The sequence below is a fragment of the Sciurus carolinensis genome, unplaced genomic scaffold, assembly GCF_902686445.1.
Source record: "Sciurus carolinensis unplaced genomic scaffold, mSciCar1.2, whole genome shotgun sequence".
Lineage (NCBI taxonomy): Eukaryota > Metazoa > Chordata > Mammalia > Rodentia > Sciuridae > Sciurus > Sciurus carolinensis.
Window position 1 is genome coordinate 130961 of NW_025920116.1, and position 19148 is coordinate 150108.

The window sequence follows — 19148 nt, forward strand, 5'->3', positions numbered from 1 at the left end:
GGAGCTGTTGAGAGAGGAAGAGGAGGCCTCACCTGCAGCTCCCTCCTGGGGAGGCCTTCTTGGCTGCTCCCTGCCCTTCCCTGCCCACTCCCAGGGAAATCTTTTCAAGTCTTAGTGTGTGCGCCCCAGGCCATGCTCCTCCTGTGCCTCCTGTGCTCCCAGGGCAGGGGCTCCTCCTGGATGTCTCTGTGGGCCACAGGGCCCGGCACCCAGGATGCATTCAGGAAGGGTTTGCTAAGCAGGATTAATGAAGGGACCCAACAGGGAGGAGGGTCTCTGGAGTAGGCCCTGTTCTGAGGCCCTGGTCTGCTTTCTCTGGCCTGGTAATAGGGGAAGGCAGAGGGATCCCCTGCAGCGGGTGACCTGCTCCCTGACTCTGGGTTCCAGCACATGCCTATATAATGTGTGACCCAGACTGTGATCTAATGGCCATGAGAAGAAACCGGGGTGAGGAGTCAGGCTCCAGGGGCTTCCGGGGGCTCCCGGGAGAGGTGCTGTTTTATGGGTAGGGAGTGGGGCACAGGAACTTAAATGGGCAGTTGTTCCAATTGGGGTTTGGAGCCCTTCTGCAGTTAGGTGAGCGAGCAGGTTGTGATCCTACAAGAAGCCCTGGAGCTGCAGCCATGCCCTGTAGGTGGGTGAGATGAGGTGGCCTCAAAGCTCTAGCAGAGGGACCTGCCCAGTCTGGCCAAGCTGCAGCCTCTGGGTCGCCAGGGGCAGCCCTGTCCCAGGACAAAACCAGTGTCTGAGTGACCTGGAAGGTGAGGGTCAGCCCCAGCCTCAGGGGACTCTGAGCCTATTCTGTGCCTGCTGGAGCTCTTTGCCTTGGAGCACTAGAAGCCTGGCCAGCAGAGTAGGACCACGCTCTCTGAGGCAGGAGGCTTGGGACCCTTGGCTCCAAACAAACACTGTAGGTATGCTAGGACCATAGCCAGTGCTTTGTGAATTAAAGTCTCCCTCTCTGGGCAGTCCCCACCCTGTGGGAGGAGCAGGTGGTCATGGCCAGGTACAAAATTTGGCAAGTCAGCCTGGACTAGATCTCAGTGTCCCTTGGGCCTGGCTGGACTCCCTTGTGTAGTGAGAAACTTGTACACAGTCATCCTATTCTATTCCTGTCCAAGAGTCTGCCCTAACCCCATGGCCCTGATACCGCCGTTTACCGGTGACGAGTTCTGCTTCTTCTAATGTTGAAGATTAAGCACTAGAGAAGCACGCCAAGGCAAGCATATTAAGCAGGTTTATTTAAAGGGAATAATACAGACTTCTCCCGGCAGGGAGAAGGGGGCCATGGCTGATGTTCTAAAGTCCCAAGAAGTGAGCACACCCTGCATCTTTTATAGGTTAAAGTCTCTTTTGTTCTCCAGTTCTTTCCCCCCTTATCTCTCCTTCCTGCCTTCGTGACTAGGCCCGGTTTTGCATAAGTGAGAAGCCAAGGGCAGGGGGAGGGCCAAGGTGATTCAGGCGGGTAAGGGCCAGGGGGCATTAATTAGCAGCTCCTTGTTTGCAGTCCTTGATAAAGGCAGGTAAATTTGGTAATCAATGGGCTCCGGAGATCTTTGATATTCCATTCTTCCAGGGGCAGTCTCCAACTTCCAAAGGCAGATGGCTTCATGGCTTCATTTCCTTGAATTGACCCGATTTTCTATTTCTACACTAACTACCTGTCCTTAATTCTGGCTTCATTCCCCCCTTTAGCTATAGGAACTCCTAACTGCTTTAAGGAAAAGGGGGCGTCGGTCGTTCTGACTGCTTCGAAGCTGAAAGGGGGCAGCGAGGGGTAAAGCAGTTTGGAGTTCCTTTTTTTAAAAATCGGGTCAATCGAGGGGTCCAAGGTAGAAGTCTGGTTGGGGAAGAGCAGGTTGTAAAGTCATCTGGGGGTGGGTGCTTCTATGATAGAAGAACAAAAAGACATGAGTACTGAAATGAGATTAGTACAAAGTAAATGTTGCAGCATCTGGAACATGCCACTGAGTATCATGAAAATGACAGAAGTCAATCTTTCACCAGGCGGGTGGAAGAATTGAGAAATTGTTCCCATAACTAGGCCTAGCAAAGGCTGGAAAGACAAGGCCTTTATTTGGGAACTTTAACATTGTCCAGGTTATCAGGAATGTAAACACAACATTTAACTCTTAATGTCATAGATGTCCCAAAAAAAAACATAGTTAAGCTATACTTAATGTCATCTGATTTTTGTAAAATATCCCTTTATTGGTATAACCTGTGTTTAGTAGAGAGCTCTATACTTCTGTTACTTAGGGATAGCTAATCATATGAGCAAACATAGGTTAAGTCTACCTGTGTAGCTTAGGAAGGTCTGCAGGCCTTAAACTGACTAAAAACTTCTGACTCTGGCAGTTTCTCTTGATAGTTATCAGGCACATTTGCTGAAGAATCTTTCTTTCATTTGTAGCTTCCAGTCTTTATTCTAGTGGGCTAATACAAGTGTACATCTTAAGTTACATTTAACTATTATTTCTTTTAAATGCCCAAGAATGATTATATTTTGGTTTTCACTGTTTTGCTGGGTGTCTAAGATCAAGCTGGTCAAATTGACCTGATTCCTGTCTTGTTAAAGAGTCAGCTGAGTTCCCACAGGGGCCACTTGTAGAGAACTTAAGAGCAGCTTCTTAGCTCCACCAGTGCCATTGGTTAGGTGGGGTCTCCTTGATGAGGTGACTTCCTTTGGAAGCATTAAGGGATGTCTCCCTTTTTCCATGACCCTCCTTTGCAGCAGATGCACTGAGTGATTTTTCATCCTCTAGTCTCAACAATCTCCTTGATCAGGAGGTTGTGTGACCCAGAGTTGCAGCACTCCTTAGAGAAGTCCTCTTATTCCCTGGGTTCAGGCTGACTGAGAGCAAAAGATCCAAATACTGGTCTATCTTGCCTTCTGTATTTAATTCCAATCTCTAAGTTTGATCTTAATCATCCAGCAAGCCAGTCTCACCAGTCATAAAGTAAGAGTACTGGGCTTTAACTTTAAAGTCCATAACTTTACAGTTATTTACCCTTTTATCTAACTGGAGTCTGCATTAGTTCTGGAAGTTACCACTATCTGTTAGGTGATGGCTTATTATCACAAGTTACCTAGGTTGCGTGTTCTTGAAGCAGCTACTTCTGCAAAACATTAACAGGTAACAGTTTTACAAAATGAAATTAGCAAGAGTAAAAATATATTCAGCTTGTATAATAGCTATGTTGAGTTTTGACTGAGAACCACATTATATTCCCTATTTGAGATCATAGTAATTTTACAACAAAAAAATAATCTTTTGACTATAACTTTAAATAAGCTGAAGTATGACTAACAAATAAATAAGCTGGAGTCACTCTAACATGCAGTAAGGTGGGAGGCAGAGCCTTATCTCAGGTAAGGCATGGCTCTTTACAGACCTTAAGTGTTCTTATTCTGATGTTGATTTTTGTTTCTTCCTTAAATATCATTAAGTAGTTCACATATACTGTTTCCTGAGTCTATATAAACTTTATAATTAACACAATTTAACATTGTATCTAAAACATGAATCAAAGAAAGGCTGAGAGAGCTTTTAACTTTCCTTTTGTGTGTCAAAGTGGCAAAATATTTTCATGTTTCACAAAATTAACCTTTAAACAAGTCAGGCTCTAATGTTTAGAAATACATTTACATTTGAAATTCTTTATCTCAGTGTAAAAAGTAACAAATTTTACATATACCCTATTGATAACAGGTCCTATAATAGAACATTAAATGATAGAAATAAATCCCCAATAAAATTTACTTATAAAAAGTTTAAAATTACCATTACAGACAAGTTTAATCTGGAGAATAGCAGCTGGATAAATTCCCTGCTTTAAAACTTGTATACCTGAAAAATATGAACACATTTAATATACAACTAGTGACCACTTCACAATTACCTTGACACTTTTTTCTTATCAAATTTAGTTTTTAAAGAAAAATGTAGACTCTGTAACACAGTATAATACTCTAACAGTTGTTTAACCATAATTGTATAAACCCCAATTTTTAAGACTAATTGTTCTAAAGAAAAAAACTTAATAGACACAAAGTTAAGAGTAAATTAGTGTTTCTAAGAAATCCTTGCCATTTAACCATGTCATTTTACCATATAGATTAAACTTTGGTTTATATCAGAACATTAGTATTTCACTTTAGAAAAAACCTTAAATAGCTTTAGCTGTTTCACATACATACAACCAACTTAGTTACACGCAAACTTGTTGAAACTTGCCCTTTACGTACACAGACTTTCTTAGCACTTACTTAGACCCTCATGTATTTCATCACACAGAAACATTTCCTTTTCCCTTTTACTAAATATATTTCCATACCCAGAACCTTTTATTTTCTCTTTCCTATCTGTTGACCCTTTTTTGTTCATATTCTGAAACAACTCTTATGAAATTTCTGAATTTAGATAAATTGCTCTATTTTAATAAGATTAAATATTTTGTTGTTTATAGTACTCTAATTGAAACACAGTTGAAACTTTTGGGACCCTTTGTACATAGAATTGCACTTGTTAGGACATAACTCTTAGTAACCTTGTTTTTAGTTTAGTGATGACACAAAGCAAGTTTAAACCCTTTTATTTACCAACCTATAAAAACACCAATAATGTTTAAGTATGATACCCCATGGAATTTAAAGAGTTAAGAGTACTTGATGTTATTTAACAATTAGCATTTTAACTTTGAAAATTAATCAGATGTCTCTACAAACACATTTGAGTAATCCCATACATGTTAACTCTAATTCACTTATTCTGTAAAAACCAAGAAAGCAGGCAAGTGTCCTGAACAGTATTTGCTATCTCTTTCCTGTTGAAGAAAAGTCCTAGAAACAATTGATATTAGACATTTTATTAACATCAATATTTTATTAGATTGACCACCTAGAGACTTGCGAGTTATTTTCAAAGACATTTTACTTTCATTAGTTTACCCAATTTGAATTGAACCTTTAAATCACGTGAATTAAAAGTATTTGGATCCATTTTTAAATTTTAATTTTAGGAGCGCTCAGTTTTGATACAGACAACCCCAGACAGCACGACATACAAATAACACAAAATCAAAGGCCTTGTAACTTTATAGGTGAATCTCCATTGCAATGTAACAGATGTTCAAAAGCTGTAGTTGAATAAAAAAATAGAACTTATCAAAAAAATCATGAGCTCAAAAAATATATAGAATTAAAAAAAAAACAAGAGTCCTGGAAAAATGATACGGCCGTTAATTACTTTAGTAAAGCACCATAAAATTTACTTTTGCTGGAGTTTAGGTAAGGCTCTTTTTTTACCTTTTTTTCTTTGGGTTTGAGACCGGTCTCCTACTGAGCCTTTGGGCTTCTTTTATTTACATTTCAATGTAAGCCTTGACTGAGATCTGGAAGGACCTAACAGATTTGAATAGAAACCTTGTGCCTAAGGCACTTTAGCCATCTCATCATTACAGGTTGGATGTCAAAGAAAATTATGAGACCTTATTTTCCATTTCTTTTGAGAATGAAGCTACTTTGCTAAGTTCCTCACTGAGATATGCCATTGGTTATTGAGTTGCCTATGGCTGCCTATCCAGGATTTATTTTCCCCTTTTGTGACAAACAGGTTAAATCTTGCTTCATAGGTAAGCTGAGGACAGGAGCTTGAAGTAAGGCCCCTTCCTGGGGCAGAATATTGTCCTATAGTGGTTATTTTCTGTAGTATTGAACCTGTTGATGACATAATTAAGCTTTATTTTTTTGAGATCTTATAATTCCTATTAGCTAAGAAGTTTAGGAGTTCTGCAATGGCCTTTTGATATTCCTCCTGGGTGGAGGCACATAAAGTATGTACTTTACTTACTGGAGAACAATCACAGAATGTTTTATCTCTGAATTTTGTTAAGTCCTTAGCTAAGGTTTGTCCAGAACAGGTGAGGGCCATCTAAATCCTGAGGCAATACTGTCTAGGTTAGTTGAGATACAGTATCTGGTTACTCAAAGGCAAACAAATTGCTATTCAGAGTCTAGCATAAACAGGAAAAACCATCTTTTAAATCTAACAGTAAACCAAGCAGCAGTTGGAATCCAAGATAAAAGTGTATGAATTAAGAAATACAGGGTGGGGGAAATTACTGCTTCATTATTCTAAGGTCTTGGACTAGGCAGTTTGCTTTTTAACTCCTAAATGGGCAAATTGCATGGGCTATTGCAAGGCATTAAAAGTTTCTATCAGTTTGAATGATCTTTAATAAGTCCTTTTTCTTGCCTATATGTTCCCTTTTTTCTTTTGATGTCTATTAAAAACAGAAGATGCAAGCTGGAGAAGATCATCTGAGGATTGATCAAGGCCACGTGCCAATTTTGAAATTTCCTCTAAATATTTGGGGCTGACTAAATGATAAATTTATACTTTAAAAGTAGGTGGCCCTTTATGGATTCAGGATTCAGAGTGGTGTGCTTTCTTATTGCTTTCCTAAGTCTCTCCATGAAAATAGCAGGATTTTCGTGAAGGCTGCATAATAGTTTTTTATGCATCCTACTCATTATTTGAATCCCAGTTAGGATGGTTTCTGGGAACTGCCTGTACTCTAGATGGTTAATAGCATAATTTTCCAGGTGAAGTCAAATACCTGGCGTAAGTTTTGTAACATCTCAATATTTATTAGGATCCTCCAAAAGCCTCCTTAAATTTATTTTTGCCTATCTTAAGTTGGGAGGGTTCCCTCAATTTTCCTCCCTTAGTGGGCGATTCCTCAAGACTTTCTCCTCTCATGGTAGAGATTATTGCTGTCAAGCATGGTAACATATGAAAGGCACTTTTCATTTGCAATTTAGCAGTATGCAGGCTAGTGGTGAACCTGGCAATACTGTTGAGAGAGAAGCTCCCATCTAAGTGGAAGAAAAGAAAAATAGACCTCAGGCGCCCGTGCCGGAGACTATGTGCAGGGACGTCTCCCTAAGTTTGAGCTTCAATCCAGTCCAGAAAACCCGTCTCTCACTACCTGGCTTTGCCAAAGTATTTCTGGCCTCCTTCGGCAAAGTGCTAGGGTCCCTGTTTGCCCTGTGCTAGAGACCCTGGGAGGATTCAGACTTAAGGGCATTACTGCTTTCCTCCCTGCCACTATAAACTCCTAATTATGAAAAACGATGACAAAAGTAAAAAGTGTGCCTTTTGCCTATCTTCTTGCCCTGTAGACGAAAGGAATCTCCGGAGGGTGAGGGGACATCTATTGGTTGTTAGGTGTATAACACCCTTTGCTTGGAGGGTCTCACGGGAGGGGTTTTTAAATGCCTCCCTCTTGCAGCTTAAAGAGAACACCATGAGTACATTTAAGCATGGGAACAGTAATGGGGAGACTCTAGATGGACTAGTGAAGGCTAACTATGTGAACAAAGGGAACCTGGGCATTTTCATACTAATCATCCCAGGCCTTAATTCTACAGTCTGAATTCCTAATGTCTGACCGGCAAGGGAAGGGGAGCATCCAGGAGGGAGTGGATGTGCGGGAGTGTTGTGCACTGTATGGCCCATACGGAGGCAAAGGTGATTGGCGCTTTCCCTCAGTGCCACTGTCTACCGATCAGCCTGGATACCCTTCAGGGCTGTCGGGAGGGGGAGTCTGGAGAAGGAACCTTTGGGGTCCACCCGAGAGTAGCCCGGGCCGAGAACCCCGCAGTTGCTCCAACCCTTCCTCCACCTCCACGCATCCTGGGCAGATCAGGACTAGGGACACTGTGTACTTGTGGCAATTGCGCTCCGGGCCTGGACAGAAAAGTAGGAAACGGCTTCAGCAGAGCCCCAACATGCCTGCAGAGCAGGGGATTGGAAACTTGCCTGGGCCGGGAAACCTCTCACCCGAGTCTTAAGGATGGCGGCTGCACTAACTGCATTTAAGTAGCCGACGGGTGCCCATTTTGCCCTCCAAAAATAAAGATACAGAAAGAAAGATGTACCTCAAACAGATGTGGGGTGCGTGGAGAGAGAAGCTTACTTACCTTGGCGTAAATCTCAGTGGGACCTCCAAATCTGATACCGCCGTTTACCGGTGACGAGTTCTGCTTCTTCTAATGTTGAAGATTAAGCACTAGAGAAGCACGCCAAGGCAAGCATATTAAGCAGGTTTATTTAAAGGGAATAATACAGACTTCTCCCGGCAGGGAGAAGGGGGCCATGGCTGATGTTCTAAAGTCCCAAGAAGTGAGCACACCCTGCATCTTTTATAGGTTAAAGTCTCTTTTGTTCTCCAGTTCTTTCCCCCCTTATCTCTCCTTCCTGCCTTCGTGACTAGGCCCGGTTTTGCATAAGTGAGAAGCCAAGGGCAGGGGGAGGGCCAAGGTGATTCAGGCGGGTAAGGGCCAGGGGGCATTAATTAGCAGCTCCTTGTTTGCAGTCCTTGATAAAGGCAGGTAAATTTGGTAATCAATGGGCTCCGGAGATCTTTGATATTCCATTCTTCCAGGGGCAGTCTCCAACTTCCAAAGGCAGATGGCTTCATGGCTTCATTTCCTCGAATTGACCCGATTTTCTATTTCTACACTAACTACCTGTCCTTAATTCTGGCTTCAGCCCTTTATAGCCTCTCTCCTTTCTCATCCTGGGCTCTAGGAATGGGGTGGGTGGGCTAGAGGCCCCTCCAGGCCCAGAGCTGATTGGGAAGGTGAGTTTCTTGAAGCCCAGACTCTCAAGGGCTGTTCTCTCAGTAACTTAGGGGTGCCACCAGGCCGGGGGAACTGTCCGCTCACTATGCCCCTGCCTTTCGACCTCATCTACACTGAATACCACGGCCTGAGCAGATGAAGCAGCACATGGGACTCTCCTTCAAGAAGTAAGGTGAGAGGGCTGGTGATGGCGGTGGGGGCCGGATGGCTGTGGAACCAAGCAGAAAGCTGCTCCCCTCACCCTGCGGGGCTGCCCTGCCTCTATCCTTCCCTGTCCCGAAGCTCCCATCTCACAAGAGCTCTGCCCCTCACGAGGATGATCACCAAACCTTGGAGAGTAGGGAGTCCTCCATGGCCTCTGGGGCTGCATGGGGCTGGGGTGGGGTCACCTGGATGGAGGGGGCAGAGGAACTGCTGTGGGTGAGGTGGGGTGGATTGGAACTGGACGTCCCAGTGGGGGCTTGGCTCTGCCCTGCCGGGTGGGGACAAGACCCCGCCCTCCCCTCTCTCTGCACCCCCTGAGTATGGAGGAAGGCCAGTGCCATGGCTCCCTGTCTTCCTGCAGCCATCGGGGTATGGGTTTAATGTGGGACAGAGAGCCCTGCTATTTATTACATTTGCTCCAGTCCCACTGACTATCCCACATGATTTTATTAGGGAAAAAAAGTGACAGGCAGTGTTATTGCTTTTATTATTAATGTGCGTTCCCCAGCACTCAGCACCCTCCTCCTGCCCTTCCTCCCACCCGGGCCCTGCTCTGGGCAACAGTGCCAACCTCAGCACCGGGCACCTGACTCTGGGTTACGGGAAGGACGGGGTCATGGGGAGCATCCTGTGAGGTGGCTGCTCTGCTTTACCTCAGGGCCCACTCATGGGCAGGTGGACACAGGGATGCTCTGGGGCCTCAGAGCCCACGCTGCAGATCCACAGAGGTGAGGCTCCTGGACTCAGAGCCTCTGCCCCTGAGGGTGACGGAGGGAGGAGGACAGGCCTCCCACCATCATCCCCTGCCCAAGTAGTCTACCTGGTGGAGGAGACATGGGGACATTGACTCTGCCAACACAGTCACCCCAGGACCCTCACCCAGGTGGTCCCCTGTGGGGAGCAGGGAGGGACCCCACTCCAAGCACCTGCTCCTAGGCAGCAGGGAGAACAGCTTCTGAACACTAACTGGGGACCTGGGGGTTGGGCTTTTGTGATTCCACTTGACTGGGCGGTGACACAGAGAGGTCTAGGCACTTGCTGAGGTCACACAGGGAGAATGTTGGAGGCCAAGCTCTGTCGCACAGAGCGCTGCCCTGACCCAGCCACTGACCAGTTACAGGGCTCCTGGCTGGGGCAGCCCCAGTCCAGGACACAGCAGCATGACCCCTGCTTCTGATCCCTGGGGGGCAGGTGCTGAATCCCAGTCATTGACACCTTTGGAACCAAGCCTGCTTAAAACCATGAGGAGTACACCTGTGGCATGGCTGCGGCACGGCTGCGGCACCAACTGGGGAACCTCAACCCCAAGCAGTTCATGACCACATTCCGTGAGTGCCGGGGCGGAGGGTGGAGATGGAGGTTGGGGAGGCCGGCTCTCTTCCTCCCTGTCTCTCCTCCTGGGCACAATGGGATGCAGAGAGGAGCCTCCCTGAGGGCAGGGATCAGGGAGGGGGAGGCCTGTGGGAGACCTGCCCAATGCCAGGAGGACACTGAGCACACAGTACAGAGTGAGGGGTTTGGTGGCCTTCCAGGGACACTTGCAGGGACAACTGTGATGGGTGGCGAAGCAGCAAGCCAGCTTTTTCAAGCCAAGGGTGTCACCAGAGTCCTGAGCCAGACTGAAAGGTCACGGTGCAGAGCAGGAGAGGAGCTTTAACCACTGTGGCTGTGCTGGGAGGGCCGAGTGAGGCCCGCCTCTCAGCCCTGTCTTGGGTCCCTGACTTAGGCTTTGGGTTTAAATAGATGAAGGGAGGGGGCAGGGTGAGAGAGTTGGGTAAGTAAGCAGTCTTGGTTCACCTGTGGCCTCTTGATCTCTCTGATGGTCCTGTGTGGAGGTGGCTCTTAGGAGTCCCCAGTGCTCCAGGGGGAAGTCTCATCAGGGTGACCTGCCTGCAAGGCCCTGCTGTTCCTGCCAGGTGCAGGGTAGTGGCTGGAGACAGGTGCAGCTGGCAGTCAGTGTCCCTGAAAATCTCAATGACTCCTTAGCTACTTTCTCTTGGTGGGGTCGAGATAGGGTAGGTGTCCTGCAGAACTAGCTGTTAGATGAACCCTGTTTAAATGACCAGCAGGCACGCATGCAGAGCTGACCAGGGTGGGGCCCGCCAGAGCTGAGCGTTCTGCTTTGCATGGGACTCTAGAATACATACACACACTGCCCTGTGAGATACTGCGTACTGAAAATAGCCTAACCTTCCCTGACAGCTCTGGTGGGTTCTGTGTCCCTGGTGCATGGCCCGCCCTTTGGGGACACTGAGGTGTGCAGAGCTCCCGCTGTTCAATGTGAGCCCTGCTGGGAATCTGTCTACTGTCACCTTCAACTGTGACTGTCCTCACTCTGCCCTCCAACAGCGTCTAAATTGTGGCACTTTGAGAGCTCTGGGTGGGAAAGCCAGATAAGCACCCTTGCTAGGACTGGGTCTAAATTAAGAGCAAAGTCCTGAGGGGCTGGTGAGTGAAGGTATGGTCTCTCTTTAGCCCATCAGATCTGGCGTCTTCTTGGGAACTTAACTGCTCTTTCGCCATATTCTAGGCTGTCTCAGGGGATGATGGATGGAAGGATGGGTGGGTGGATGGAGGGATGAAGGGATGGGTGTGTGGGGAGTGATCTGAGTTCCTGAGAGCTCTGCAGCTCCTCAGAGGTACTTGGGGTCCTTTGAGGGTTAGAGGAGGCCAATCAGATCATGGATCCATTTAATGTGCAGTCCCGTTGGCTTCCTTTGGAAGAAAAATTGCGTGGCTAAAAATAAACTGGAAGCCTCTGGTTTAGTCCAAGCTCTGTGCTCACTGATGAAAAATCGAGGACCAGAGAGGAGAGGGGCATTGTCCAGGGCAGCACAGCTGGCCGGAGGCCACCCCAATTTGGAGTGTCTGCTGTGCTGGCGCTGCTGGGGACCTGGGATGAAACTCCACCTCACTCCCTCCTCCCCCAGGGGAAGGAGAAGTTCCTGGGCATCCTGAACAAGTACATGAAGATCCACAGCACCATGTACTATGAGAGCCAGAGGCCCCCCAAGGTCTCCATCTTCATGAAGAACCACAGACCCTTGCCGCAGCCTGAGTTCCAGCAGCTGCTGCACAAGACCAAAGTGAGTCCCCCAGCATACTGTCCTCACCCGCCTGGTCACAGGTGCCAAGGGGACCAACCAACACACCTGCCAGGGTGGCCGCCACCATGCATGACCTCTTCCACACGTGGACATGCCCCAGCATGCTATGCTGCCTGAGCCCTGTGTCCAGTCCTCCAGGGAACTGGCCAACATGGGATGTCCAGCAGTCAGGGGAGAGCCTACAGGATCAGGGGCCTGGGCAGGGCCACGGCCTGGTTAGGGGAACTGGAGCCAGGCAGACCTTTTGGAACCTCTGAGTGGGTGGTAGGCTGACTGAGAGGCCCTGGCTACTGTCGCATGGGGCGATTCATCCTGGATGAATGCTTCTGAGAGTCACACAAGGAAGGATATCTCTGTGCAGTGGACAACCTGAACAACCTCACACAGCAGTCCTGAATTCAATACCATTTATGAAGCACCTTCCAGGAGCCAGCCCTAAGTGCACAGCTGGCATGGTTAGGTGCTGAATTAGTGTTTTCAGGATGAGTGAGTGGAGGTCCTTTGAGGTCGGCTGTGGATGCGGGTCTGCAGCCTATTGGACTTGGGATACTTGCTCTGTCCTCGTCCCTCCAGAATCATAGGTAGCAAGTGCAGGCTGTGCACAGTGCCCCACCCAGCCCTGCATTGAGGGATGCGAGCTGGCCACCCCCACCCCACCTCTGCCTGGCTACTGGGCTCCCGGTCCTCCCTGACCTCGTGCCCCTGGCCCCCTCAGTTTTTCACAGGTTTTGGCTTCCCCCACAAGGGCCCAGCCACCCTGGAGGCCACCAGCCATGGCTGTGTCTTCCTGCAGTCCCGCTTCAGCCCGCCCCACAGCTCCCTCAACCACGAGTTCTTCCCAGGCAAGCCCACCTCCAGGGAGGTGAGTGGGTGACCCAGCCAGCCCAGGAGGGGTCAGGGAAGGGGCCCTGAGGTTCCTGGAGAGGGAGGTGGAAGAGTCAGGCAATGGGATAAAAGGGACAAACGGTGAGCACAGGAAAGCCACCCCTGCCAGCTCCAGCCAGGTGTTCTCCAGCACCCCTACACAGAGAACTTCATTGCCAAGCCCCACGTGTGGACTGTGGAAGACAACAACTCAGAGGAGTCTGAAGCCGCCATCAAGGCCATCATGGAGACCCAGGTGAGATGGCCACCACTCGCACTGTGGGCCTCAATATAATTAGAAAAACGTACATAGACTTGGCCTGCGCTGGCAGAGGAGTCCACCTCCCTCCCGGTCAAACATACCCCTGCGTCCAGCCATGTGGACTGGAGAGTGGAGCAGGGGCCCTCACTCAGCAACCTAGTGCATAGGTTTTAGGGGGCATACCTTGGTGCAGTGAACAACCTGCACAACCTTACAAGGTAGCCATGGTTTCAGAGTCACTTATTGAGCACAATGAAGGGCCAGGCCCTGTGAGCACTCCTGACACAGATTGGATGCCGAGTCAATGGTTTCCAGATGAAAGCATGGAGGTTCTTCAGACCCTGCTTTAGGTGTGGGTCTGTGACCTTTTAACAGTCTATCTCGAGCGATGAATTGCATACAGCTCTTCCGGGGATCTTGCTGACAAGGTCAGCTTTCCATTCCTGATGGAAACATCCAGGTCCTTCCTTCCTGGTCTGGAGGTGAATGTTCCTAGAGGAAGTGCCCAGCAGCAAGTCACCAGGTCCTGATATGCACCTGTCTTCAGGCCTAACAGGTGAAGCTGGAGTCTGGTAAGGAAGTACACTCTGCCCCTCCATCCAGTGGGGAGATCTGCTCACCTCCTGGGAATCAGCTGAGGCTTAAACTTAAGTCGCAGACTGAGTCTGGGCTCCTCTGGGGTGACTCTGAGGCAGGGTCTCAGCACAGGTGGCTCCACTGGGAGGTGGTCCCAGGAAGGGGCCAGGTGTGCCTAGAGCTCCTCACCGCGGGGCCTCTGAGCAGGGGCTTCTGTCACATCCCAGAAATGCAAGAACCTGGGGTGGTTCTCCTCCAGCTCCCACCTGCCCATGGTTGCGGGCTGCCCACTCCCATGGCTTCTGTCCCTTGCACAGGCTGAGCATGCCATAGACAGCCCTGAGGTGGAGCGTCAAGGGCAGAGAGGCTGAATGGGCACTTCCCACATCTGCCACAGGGGCCACTCTCCGTGTTTGACGATGGCCCTTGCAGATTTTAAGGCAGACAGGAATGTGGCTTCAGGGCCATGCCCCAGTAGAGGGCTGGACAACTGATTATTACTACTGATTATTATTGATGGGTTTAAATGGGCCGGAGCGCAGACCAGGCAGTGGCCTCGGGAAGGGGACTCAGTGCTAAGGACAGGCCCAGGGCGGGGACTTGGTGTGGGTTTACTCTGATTCACTTCATGCTGGAAACAACCCCGTTGCACCTTCTCCCCTGCCCTGCTGGCCTCCTCTTGCACAGGGATAGGGGCAGGGTGAGGACTCTTCCCCATCACTTGAGGACTGGCCTGACTTCCAAGGCCCATCAAGCAAAATGAGCCTGTGGGTGGTGCGTCCCCTCCCCAGACAGAAGGCTGGGCACAGGGGAGGGACTGTGCCTGGGAATGAATGTGCCCAGACCGTCCTCCGTGCTTCTGCAGGGACACACGGGGACTGGGGAGGTGCCTGTTCTCAGGAGGGGCTGAGGGGGCTTCCTTTTCCTTGTTCTTTCCTTTGATATTTTTTACATGAACATCTGTTTAATTTTGCTATTGAGTTAAATAAAAAACAGCATAACCAGGCTGAGGATGTAGCTCAGTGGTAAAGCACTTGCCTAGCGTTCAGGAGGCCCTGGGTCTAGTCCCCAGCATCACAAAAAAAGAGAGGGAGAGGGAGAGAGAGAGTGTGAGCAGTGACAAAGGACAGAGGATCCAGGAACCAAGGCATCCACATCTGCCGCAGGCCCCTAGGGACCCTGGCCCAGCCTGTCTGCTGGCAGCCTCCTCCATCAGGCCCTGCCACCCACTTTCCTGACAGTTCACCCCCTGGTAGCCCAAAGGGGCTCACACACTCCCATTCCCATGGACCACTGGGGAGGGGCTTGTGTGTAGACCTGGGCACCCTGGGACTTCTGCCTCGGAGGACCAGGTGTGGCCTGGGAGTCGGCATTTTCAACAAGCGCCTGGTGACGCTGAGAGTCTCCTCTAGAAAATCCATCTTGAAGCAGCTGGCTGGGAGTGGACTGTGGCTCCTGCAGGTCCTGTGGCCTCCAGGGGAGGGGACGGGATGCCGGAGGGGCCCAGAAGGCACAGAGCCCCAGGGGCCAGCTACTACCCCTCCTGTGGCAGGGCAGGTTCTGTGTCCCTGGGCTGCAGCAGACGGGCTTGTGCTGCATCTCCATCGAATCCAGATAGAGGCCGAGGGGTGAGAGAACTGCAGTGCTGCCATCGTCCCCCAGCCCCTCTCAAGGTCACCCTCCAGGTGGCACTGCAGGACCAGCACCTGTCACCTGGGGAGAATGATGCCATGCCTGCAGTTAGACCTAATGAGGGTGTTTGCAGGCAGGCTGCTGCCACCTGGGAAATCATGGCAGGCAGGCGGCTGGAGGGCTCCCTGCATGCAGGACCTGTAACTCACCCCGTGTTGAGCATTTCAGATGCAGAGTGGAATAACTCAGGCGCTGTTGTCACTGCTGAGCAGGGAGCGACATTAGGAGAGCAAAGGCTCTTCTCTGGGGCTTTTTCCTTATATCCTGGGTTTTTCCCTGCCATGGGCCCGGGGGCCTGCTGGGCAGTGTTCAGAGGCTGTCTGGACTCTGCTCTGCATGTCAGGGCAGCAGCTGGCCGCAGGGCCCTGAAGTGGGTCGGGGATGAGCGCAGGGTGAGACAGGCCTGCAGAGCATCTGGGACAGAGGGATGCTGGGGTTTCCTGGGACTCTGGAACAGCCTGGGGACTGAGAATACACACAGCACCTGGTGTCCAGTACTGGGACAAGGTCAGGCTGGTGGCCTTTGTCCCTAGAGTCAGAGGCAGCAGGGACCAGCTTCAAGGTGAGCAGTGGGGGCTGTCTCCCTGGGACTCTCGAGTGTTGGGAGTGTCACCTGGCCAGGGGGCCCAGGATGGGCCTCTAGCCCTAAGAGGCAGGCTCTGCGGGGGCCCCACACAGCTCTGCTGGACCTTCTGAGGTCACCTTATGAGGAAGAAGGGGTGCGGGCTCAGGCAGGACTGTTTGGTTTCACCACCAGAGCTAAGGATCTCATCTCTGGGGTGGTCAGCAGCAAGATGGCGTCACTGGGGACTGAGCTGGACTGGGCCAGGCAGGATACTCACATGGTGTGGGGTTTGGGGATGCCAATGGCTACAGCTACCCTCCTCTGAGTCAAGGTCGGCCCCAGCTCTGGCCACTGCTGCCTGCCACCCGTGGGCTCTTTCAAGGTGGCACTGTGCTGGGCCTGCAGGTGAAGCCCAGGAAGGGGTTGGGGAGGGGACATCTTGTCCCTTGGTTACCTTTGCCTCTTGTACCCCAGCCACTCGGCCACATGCCCCAGTGCAGGCTGCTGCATGACCCTGAGACCATTAGGTCACATGTGGCCTCCTGTGTAGTGTGCTTGTAACCTTGTGTGGCCTGGGCAGGTGCTTTCCAGATGCCATCTAGTCACATCCCACTGGGAGCATGCTGTGTCCCTCTGTGTGAAGGTCCATGTCTTGGGGAGGGTACAGCCAAGCTTTTCCGTCTCACAACCATTTTCTGAGTGCCCACTGCATGCCAGGCACTGTACCAGGTAGTATACCAGACTCTGGTGGACAAGCTGTGGGCTCCTGAGAGAGATGGAGAATGGACAGGAAGCCGTGGCAGGGGCGCTTCTCCCTGGCGGGAGGAAGTCTGGGGTGCTGAGGACTCCAAGGAAACTGGCCTGTACCAGGGAGGCATGGGCGCAGGATGCTCTGGAGTGGGTGATGTCCCAGAGAAACCAGGCTGGGGGAGGGGGTCTCAGAGCCCAGGAGGGGTGGAGCACTGGGCTCTGGGCAGGAAGAAGCTTGTGTGGCTGGGTTGGGGGACAGGGCAGGGGCACTGAGACTGGGACACAGGGAGGGTCCAGGGCTAAGCCTGAGTCCCCAGGGACCCTGGAAATTGTAGGGACCTCAGCTGAGAGGGTCAGGTGGATGGGGCATTGGCACATCCCACCCCAAGCCCAGCAGGCGGCCCCATAACCAGGCCTGCATGCCGTGCCCTCCCTCAGGTGGAGCTCTACCTGCCCTACGAGCACACCTGTGGGGGCAGCTGGAGCGGACTCACGCCTACATCCAGCACCAGGTAGGCGGCCCTTCGTCCTCAGTCTTGGACCTGGGATCCCACCCCAAACCCATCAGGCCAGAGCCCACGCTGTGCAGGCAGCAGACACCCTGGCTGTGAGCCCCTCAGGGCCCCTGACCACTGAGCCTCCTTTCCTTCCCTGCCAAGTACCTGGAGGCACCTGAGTGTCTGTGGGGTGGGGCCTACTTTGAGGAATAAATGAAATTTGCGTGCAAGGCTGCCTGGTATTTAGCAAGTGCCCAACAGTGGCTCCCACTGAGCTGCAAGCCTGGGACCTCGGGTGCCACCCAGAGCCGCCCGTGCCCCACTCCACCTCCCTGATGCCCTTTTCCTCCTGCAGGACTTCTGTGCAGTTCCCAGCCCAGCCCCTGACCAGGGGCTGGGGCCTCACAGAGCCCTTCATCCTGGCGCCCAATGCCACCCACCTGCAGTGGGCCCAGAACACTAGCAAGGACCCCGGGGCCTGGCCCCTGCCACATTTGCTGCGGGCCTGGTTGGCCACCACTAGGAGGGACTGCCTTAACTACAGACTGGTCTGCGAACCCTCCTTCTTCCCCTTCCTCAACAGCCAGGAGGCCTTTCTCCAGTAAGTGCACCCCCCTCCCTCTGAGAGTTTCCAACCAGTCAGGAAGGATCCAGAAAGGACCTTCCAGGTGGGTGTCAGCATCATGCAGCTATACACTTGGCAGGACACAGCCGCTACCAGGGACGCTGCCTCCCAGTACCACCCAGCTCCCTCTGCCCCTCGGGGGCCCTGCTCCAGCCTGGATGGGCACCTTCTCCATAAAGCTGCTGTGCATCCCTCCATGTGGGACCCTGGCCCCTCTTCTCCAAGCTCCCAGACAGAGGTGGATAAGGAACTGTAACGGCCTCTTCCAAGTCTGGGTCAGGGGTTGGTGGGGAGAGGTGTGAGCAGTGCCAGGCTGGGGACAGCCCGCCCCACCCACCCCAGGGGTTGACCGACACTGGTGGCGCCCACGCACCCTGCAGGTGCCCTGTGACAGCGCCGAGTGGGAGATGCACCACCTGTACCGAGAGCTGGCCCAGTCTGGACAGGAGTGCTACCTGCAGAAGGAGCCCCTGCTCTGCAGCTGTGCCGGCTCCAGCACCAAGTACCAGCAGCTCTGCCCCTGTCATGACTTCCTCAAGGGCCAGGTGGCCCTGTGCCAGGGCTGCCTGTGAGGCAGTGAGGGCCCCTGCCCCGTGCCTCCCCCTGCAGGAGAAAGCACCATCAGAACCCATCTCAATATGCACACGTGGCCTGAACTTCCTTCCCAGGCCCAGGAGTGGGCAGTGGAGTGCCAAGCACCATCCAGGGGAGGGTAGCACCAGCAAGCCACAGGCACTCGGGGGAGGCAGATGCTGATTCTGTGAGGATGGACATGAAGGTGAGACCACCCTCTGCTGTGCCCCTTCCCTCAACCATGTCAGATTCCCTAGTGTGCAGAAGGCCTGGGCTGCTTCACAGGAACCCCACCCTGATGGGTCTGTCCCTTTTACCCTTGCTCCCTCCTCACAACCGCTTAGTCCTCACCTTGTTCAGGGACATGTGGATGCTGCCAGCCAGTATCCATCTGCAACCCGAGGCTCCCTTGAACTCTCACCTCTCCTGCCACCTGCCTGGTCCTCATCTCCACTTTGACATCTAAATGACACCCAAACCTGACGTGATCAAAATGGAAACCCTGGTTCCTGCCTGCTCCCCGACCTGTCCCCTGGCACCACTGTCCCCGTGCTGAGGATGGACAGTGCCAACCTCCCCCTGGCTCTGGAAGAACCTGGCAGTTGCCCTGGACTCCCGTCTTCCACTCAGATTCCAGGCCACATGCCGCCTGAACCGTACCACCCACGCCCGGGTCACCAGGGCGACTTCAGCAGCCTCCAGACTCCACGATCTTTTAAGTGATTCACCAGGTTTTTTCTAAAAGCTAAATGTACATAACATCCCACCACTCCTCTGATCCCT

General features: G+C 51.4%; 1 protein-coding gene across 1 annotated transcript; it reads left to right on the forward strand.

Annotated features, from left to right (window-relative positions):
• Positions 1-10115: 10115 nt before the first annotated feature.
• Positions 10116-18364, forward strand: LOC124973566 (alpha-1,6-mannosylglycoprotein 6-beta-N-acetylglucosaminyltransferase B-like). The gene is given in 10 exon segments (XM_047537439.1): positions 10116-10182; positions 11057-11109; positions 11785-11940; positions 12677-12827; positions 12966-13081; positions 17109-17139; positions 17142-17182; positions 17523-17573; positions 17575-17769; positions 18167-18364. Coding segments are annotated over 10 exon segments (1059 nt in total).
• The last annotated feature ends 784 nt before the right edge of the window (positions 18365-19148 follow it).